The sequence below is a fragment of the Pyrus communis genome, chromosome 10 (genome assembly GCF_963583255.1).
Source record: "Pyrus communis chromosome 10, drPyrComm1.1, whole genome shotgun sequence".
Lineage (NCBI taxonomy): Eukaryota > Viridiplantae > Streptophyta > Magnoliopsida > Rosales > Rosaceae > Pyrus > Pyrus communis.
This window is the reverse complement of record NC_084812.1, coordinates 12,275,818-12,283,741: the sequence shown is the minus strand read 5'-3', so window position 1 is coordinate 12,283,741 and position 7,924 is coordinate 12,275,818. Positions and strand designations below refer to the sequence as shown.

At 34.8% G+C, this 7,924-nt stretch overlaps 1 protein-coding gene across 1 annotated transcript; it reads right to left on the bottom strand.

Moving 5' to 3' along the window:
• Positions 1–259: 259 nt before the first annotated feature.
• On the bottom strand, positions 260–2,879 carry LOC137746735 (ADP-ribosylation factor-like protein 8a). Its single transcript, XM_068486742.1, has 6 exons — positions 2,677–2,879; positions 1,647–1,728; positions 1,518–1,550; positions 1,229–1,350; positions 720–881; positions 260–626 (listed from the first exon to the last, which is right to left on the bottom strand). Exons 1-6 carry the CDS (start codon positions 2,712–2,714, stop codon positions 509–511), a joined length of 555 nt encoding a protein of 184 aa, XP_068342843.1. The 5' UTR covers positions 2,715–2,879; the 3' UTR covers positions 260–508.
• Between the last annotated feature and the right edge of the window lie 5,045 nt (positions 2,880–7,924).

The window sequence follows — 7,924 nt, the reverse complement described above, 5'->3', positions numbered from 1 at the left end:
AACTGATGTGTCTGCTCAACTGCACTTGCGCTACTAACTTGATGCATGATCTCATAAAGAAGATTAACAATGTATCTTTCCCATCAACTGAAACAGATTGGATTTGTCGTTTAAAACGTAATGGTGAGATGAGACAACTGCGTCCTGGGAAGGAAAACGTCTCTCATTTTAATTAACCTTGAAATGAAAAATATAATGCTCTTATTATGATCGCAAAATCTGCAGTTAACGTTTCATTTTTCACATGCGCGAAGAAAAATGCTAGTCTCCAAAACCTCCATGAATTCCAATATGTAAATGTAGGCAGATGTCTGGGGGAGAAAAGGGAGACTAGGAGACCAAAACAACCCCAGATCGTCCCCAGTCAGAAGAAATGATACAGTAGAATACAGTACAACAACAAAATAATCAGCAATCAAGTTAATCAAACAAGTGAATCCCGCCACCAACACCCCGTACGCGAAGAATTCTTTTATAAAAATCAAAAGCAGACAGGTAAAACCATCTCTCAGCTTTTTGATTTCGAATGCTTTACAAGCCAATCGATAACTGAGTCGATGTTGGTTGAGTTCTTGCATGAGATCATGAAGCAACCAACTTCTCTATCGGTAATCGATTTCAGTCCCCTGCACCAGCAGAATGGTATGATCAGTACCAAAACAACACGTCTTTTTCTATTTTTTGGTAAGTTTCAATAATAAAAGCATAATTGGACTTACATTTCATCAGTTAATGCCTGTTTACTGAGAGCTCCTGGCTTGTCAATCTTGTTTCCGAGAACCAGTAGTGGGATCCCGCTTAGTGAGTTTTTGCTGAGCAAATCATGAAGCTCACTGCTTGATACACTCATGTTATCTGGATCCGCAGCATCAACAACATAACTGCAGCAAACAAGAAGTTGCACAACTTTTCTTCAAGTCTTCATGATAAAAGGATACAAGGATCAACTCAACTTAATCATTAGTCAATGTATACTCTGAATCATTGACACTCGCCTACCAACAAACATGAGCAGCTGACCACAACATCTGAATATCAGCTAATGGTCTTTGACACATAAAAGAAATCAATTGCTGAACAAATTGGGTTTGTTCGACCAAAGAAAGGCGAAGGGTTGGGGAAAAGGTATACAATATTAACAAACATGCAAAGGCAATTTCGTTTTACAACTAAAGTTTTTACTTATTTAAAAAGTAAAATCAATTGAGACAGAAAAGTGGTTACATACACTATAGCAGAAACGGCACGACAGTATCGCTCCCACATGCTGCGAAACCTGGGTTGACCTCCAAGATCCCACAACTTTATTGTAACATTCCCCTTGGTCACCTTCTTCATATTGAATCCTACCTGAAAATTGAATCAGATGACCACATTGTCATTAATTAACTAATTCACTCACTAGAAAGACATTGGATGGATGAAGCTCTTCATAAGAGGTACAAATATCTGGTTTAAGAATATTGTTTATAAGAAAAAGTAGTGGCAATTATAACCCTTTTATAAAGATAACTTACCGTAGGGATCATGTCCTCGCTGTATCCACCCGTCTGAAAACAGAAAATACAGTTTTCAACACATCAGCCAAACAAGTAGACAGAAAGGAAAGAGAAACCCATTCAAAGTCACTGTGCTGATTTACTTACCGCTACAACATTTACAAGAGAAGTCTTTCCAGCATTCTGAAGTCCTATCAAAGATAGTTCCATTTCCTGCTTAAAAAAGAGGCTGTAATGACATGACAATAGCGTAAGCACAGGCAGTGTGAACAACTGACATAGAGGTCAGATAAACTAATACAAATATAGAACGCCCAATGTTGCAATAACCACTCAAAAAGTTCTAATTGCAATTCCCACAACCCAAAGAGGAAAAAAATTTAGCTCAGCAAGAAAGTTATTACATCTGCAGTTCTACATTTCATTCAATGCCTCAACACAAGCCAAGACAACACAGTATCATATACACAAGTTTCCCGATTGAAAGAAGCGTAAGTCACTGACATACGTTAAAATTTGACAAAGAAAGATCAAAATTACATATACATACAATTTGGTATATAGTGAGTGATATTATTCAAAACAAGTTATAGTGATTGTGTTGCGCCAAGGATTAGACTTTTAATCAAACGATTGTTCTACTCCTAGGAAAGAATTGTGCCTATTTCAGCTCAGCAATTTAACTCAAGGCAAAAGCAACCCAAATAAACAGAAATACACACAAAAACATATATTATCAATAAACAGGCCGCAATCATTGCTAGGGACAATCAATCCAGAATATACTGTATAAACTTACAGTCACCCACAAGGCAAAATATAGCGAAAGAAAAAAGAAGTTTGGCAAAAACTAAAACTTAAAAAGCAAAAGGAAACCATTTTGAGCTTCTTTTTTTTGGGTTTTCTTTTCCACCATCTTTTTATGAAACCCAAAAGCAACCTATGCATTTAAACCTTACAACCCAACAAATTCAAATCAAAATCAAAATCCCACTAAAAAAATTGTTACTTTCAAACTCAAAACAAAAGTAAAATCTTTGAACCAAGTTCCTGTACATCCGCACATGTAAAAAACAATCAAAAAAATCTAAATTCCATGAAAAAATGTATCAAGACTGGATCGTACAACAACCCCAACAAATTGAAAACCGAAACAAGAGGGAGAGGGGGGGCTAACCTGCGGAGCCAATTGAGAAAAGCTTCCCACAAACCCATTGACGAATCTTGATTTCTCTGCGCTTAGCGAGAGAAAGAGGATGAGAGAGAGAGATCTCTACGGACACAATCACTCTGCCTCCCCCCGAATCGAGCCTTCGGCTTCTTCGTCTTCCTTCTTCTTCTACCGATTACCACTCCTCCTTCATAAATACGAATTATTTCTTTTTTGTTTGTTTTCTATCTCTATGCAATCTCTGAATAATTTGCTTGTCTAATGTCCAATGAAATCCTGACCGTCCACGAGTACGGTCGGACCCTGCAATTTGGACGGTTGAGATTCATTTTACAACAAACACAATCGCTGGCCGCACGCTCCGTTTATTAGGACCAATCAGATGAATCTCTACGGTTTAGGAAGGGTTGCTAACGTAATACCAGTAGTTGGGAGCGACTAATACGGACCAATAATAAGCTGGCTCATTTTGACGTGGCAGAAAATCGTTGGTTGAACGGTTACGGGTATGGAGAGTGTATGTGGAGTGAATCAACCCTTTGTACAGCAAGGCTGATGTCGAGGAACTTTCGAGTGGCAGAGTTGTCTTGTTTCTGTTTGTGTTTTGTGTTTATTTTTGGTAATTATTTGTTTTTGTGCTCGTTAAGCTAAATGGATAATTAATGTAAAGAAAATTTTATTTAAATTCATGAAACCTTTTTATACACCTAATATAATTTTTTTTTTTACTCATTTGATTTTTAACTAAACTATCAATACCTCTTTAAATCTAACTTTATTATCTTAAATACCCTCACATACCCAATTTAATATGCAATGAGGCTGCGCATCAAGTAGCATCTTATGTCACACGTGTGGGGTTTTCATATGTGGGATTGCTTTGAACTAGAATGGTTGTTTAATTCTCTGGCTTCTAATGTAAATATTTCAATTCGTATCTAATAATATTTTGATTTTCGACAAAAATAAAAAGAAAAAGAAAAAAAAACCCACACAAACCTAATTCAATCTGTAAATTTATCTTTACACCATTTGAAAAATTAAAAATCCAAAATCAAAGCATTTTATTTTTCTCAACTCCGAAAGCTTAATTTTCTTCTCCTTCTCAATCTTGTTCATAAATATCTCTACCAACTTTATTTATTTGTGAGTGTTCATCTTTATCTGTTTTCTCCCCAATTCTTATCGTTATTCGCACCTATAGAAATCACTTTCAGCTTATCATGCTTTGCCTAAGATGCCTTGGTTGTTTTACCCTTCTAATGTGCTAGAAGATGAGCCCTTTTTAGGTTTCTGTAGCCTGTTATGTTATGTTTGGATGTAAATTAATTAAAAGGAATAATTATTTGCCGTTACACGATTGATCCTCATATTTGTGTTGGTTTTGGTATGGTTGTTAGCATACTTCACGTAAATGACTATTTTTTTGTTGTGTAGAAGTTAAATATTTTATGCTTTAAATGCATGTTCGTTGTGTTCACTAAGACTTTTCCTTCATCAGCTTTGGTATATGATTTCAAAGACCCTACACCACTTGCTCTTTGACGACGCTTTATTCCTTGTCAATTAAATAGACCATAACATGTTACCAGCACGTTCATTCGCTGCGCTAAGAAATCTAACGTGGAATTTTTTGCTACAAACTAGTTCATCAATAACATCACGCACTCAGGTTCTTCCAAAATAATGGTTTTTATCTCGATATTTCTTCAGCTCTGATTGCATGAACATTCATCATAATGCATAACTTAACTTTATGCTTACGAATTTTAGATTCTACATAAATTGTTCATGTATTATATTCATTATTGTTGGATTATGTGAATTTCTATTGAATATGTATAGAATTATATGACCTTTTCAAAAAAAAAAAAAAAAAAAATTAAGGCTACGTTGGAAACCCTGCGAGTAGCGGTTCGAGCTGCGTTGCTGAACCCCGAGCCGCCAGCACCAGGTCAGCAACATGAATGGCTGAGCCGAGCCACGAACCCAAAACCCACGACATCATTTCAACGTCGTCCACCCCCAAAAACCCGATATCATTAACGGCGTCGCCATTGCCAAAACCGACGCATGCATGGCATGCAACCATGCCCAGCCACCACGGTTGCCATCCCCGACGACCAGCAATTGTCCCCGTCATGATCTTGACCGAGATTCATACAAATCTCACCAGATAATCTTAACTCGATTCCAAGGATTTCTTTTAATCTTATATTATTGTGGTCTATTTTCTCTAAAGTCATTCCTTATTAACTTATTATCAATATTTTTCTTTTAAATCTTATATTGTTGTGGCCTATTTTCTCTGAAATGAAAGAGAGAGAGTGCAGCAAAGAGAGATAAGAAAGAGTTGAGGAGTTTCTTATGTGTATTTCTCATTGTCTGTGGCTTTCATAGTAAATTGAAAATTATTGCTTACCTTGTAAATAATATGATCATAAAGGGATAATATCTTCTAGTATCCTAAAGATAGTCTACTAATGATTTACACACATGTGCTAGAATTTATGTCACAACACTCCTCTAAAGTGTGTAGATACTTAAGTAGATTTCGTATTAGATTTTCATGGATGATGTAGAAGCAGTTGATGAAGTCTTCTCGTCTTGTCGGCCCATTGAGCGAATGCGAGTCTCAAAACAAATGAGGAATGCATAAAAAGTAAAACTCACTAAACCTAGCTATTGTAAAATCCAGGGTAGGGTAAAAACTCATAGTCTAAGGAGAAAAATAAGAATTTGCACTAAGTTAAAACTAAATGCCTTCAGGACGTAAGTAGAAAAGCACATATGGGTATGACTATCCCAGAGATAGGTGTCTCATTAAAAACTCATCAGGTAGCAAAAACCCAAAGGCAAAGATGCTCCTAATCGTAGGGAAAATGGTACATTTAGGACAAGCCAGTATACTTCTAGGTACTCCCCTGGAATTGACAAAATTTCTCAAATGAAAACTACGAGCATTGCAAATCAGACAATTTATGCATACCAATTCCTTGAATAAGCTTTTGAAAGGTCGACTTCATTAGTGGCTTTGTTAAGAAGTTGGCTAAGTTATCCTGGGATGTATTTGCTTGACTTCAATCTTTTAATGCTCTTGATGCTGATGTGACAAGAAGAATTTTGGTGCAATATGCTTGGTGTTTTCTCATTTGATGTATCATTTCTTGATCGGGTCAATACAAACTGCGTTATCTTCATAAATCATTGTTAGGATGTCAATGACAGAAAAAGATCGCATTTGCTTCGAATTTGTTCTATTATTGCTCTTAGCCAGAAGCATTCACGAGTGGCTTCATGTAGTGTGATGACCCGTATTTTCAAAACTTTTGCCTTTTTGTTAACTGTATTATTTATATTTAATTACAATTTTATATTATTTGAGCAAGTAATATCTATAGTTATTTACTTATTTGAACCTACAACATTTTCTCACCTATCTTCACTTCATTTATCTTATCTCCATTTTCCATCTCATAGCTTACACAGTTACACTTGTCAAGTTATTACTTCTAACATGGCATGACCATGTTCCTCGCAATCTATAGTAATTTTTGGATTGCATTTTGAGGTGCTTGTAATCACCCTTCCCAGCTGCCACCTCCATCACTTATTTACACTTCTTCCTTTGTTTCGATAACCAAGATAAGAGCCATCCTCTGTGTCTATCTATATATAGGTATTATATTAATATAGTTTAGTTCATGGTTAAGTTTTCTTGGCCACTACGTTTGGGTAGCCGCCCATTTCTCTATAAATAGGAGCTCTCACTCCATTTTTTTACATTATGCAAATCGTTGCATGCTTGTGCATGCGATTCACGTATATTATATGTGTGTGTGTATATATATGTGTGTGTGTGTGTGTGTTTATGTGGAGAGAGTTTAGAAAAGAAATACATGGTATTGTGAGTGATTAAGGAGCTTGCTCAAGTACGTGGAGCTTAGTTATTGCAGTAGTATCGTAGATCTTCGTTTCAGCTTTGTGGAATCGAGGTAGGGGTTTCTTGGGGAACTTATCATCATTGGGGTATCTGTCTTGTTTAACCTTTGTGAAATATGTGTTATACTTGATCTTATCTCTATAATTGATATAATTGTGTATTTTGAAATATGATATTTATGTTACTAGTCATGATAATGTTGATTATATGCATATGTCATTGCATATTGGAGAGGAAGAATTTATTGGTTTATTTGAGATTGGGATATGAAAATGGAATTATCTTTTGTGTGGTTGAGTTCGACTCTCATAAGGACCAGCAAGGGTGGCAAAAGTGAAATTATAAGAATGGTATGGCGTAGTGGGGACTCTGGCGACCAAGAGAACAAGATGACTAAAAAAAGGGGAAATTGGGATGATAAAGTTACGGGGGTTGGTTTATATAAAAGAGCATTCAGACCACCACTGCATTGGTAAAATGCATGGTATAGGACATGCAGGTCCGCATGTTTTATTATATATATTAATGGGTTGGGTAATTGAAGTTAAGTTGCATTCATGGACTATAATTTATATTTGATAACATGTTATAATTGATTACGTGTTGTATGACACTTTGTTTAGCCATGACAATTATCCTTGATAAGATTTATGTTCCTATTGAGTTGTGGTTTCCCTCACCCTGTACATTTTAGACCTTACAGGTTCGGTACAAGATTAAAAAAGGTAGATGAGCTGAGGTTATGTTAGACGAGGGATTTTAAGAGTTTTTATTTAGGAAAAATTAGGTTCTCATCCCTCTTTTTGCTACTCCATTGATTAAAACCTTATTCTTTTTCAATTTTTGATCAAGGTCCTTAGGTTTTAATAGACGTCATTAATTATTTCAATAACAAAATATTTTTTATTTCTAAATATATTCATTTATTGTTAGAAATGTTACATATGATCTATTTATATTTATGGCTAAATTTTTAATCATATATTTTTATTTTTATTTTGTACCCATTTTTAATTTGCAACTCTTTTTAATTTGTACCAATTTTAATTTAGTTTAATTTGTACTCATATATTAATTTTTTTTTCTACCCATATTTTTTAAACTTTTATTTGTATTTGTACCCATGTTTTTTAATTTATTTGTACCCATTTTTAATTTTACTAAATGTACCCATACTAATTATATGTATTTATTTTATGTTTTAAAATATATCAATAGTTATTTTTTAATTATGTTAATAATTATGTAGGTACATTTTTTTATATAATTTTGTGAAGAACAATATTACTCTATTATTGCTTTTTAAGTATT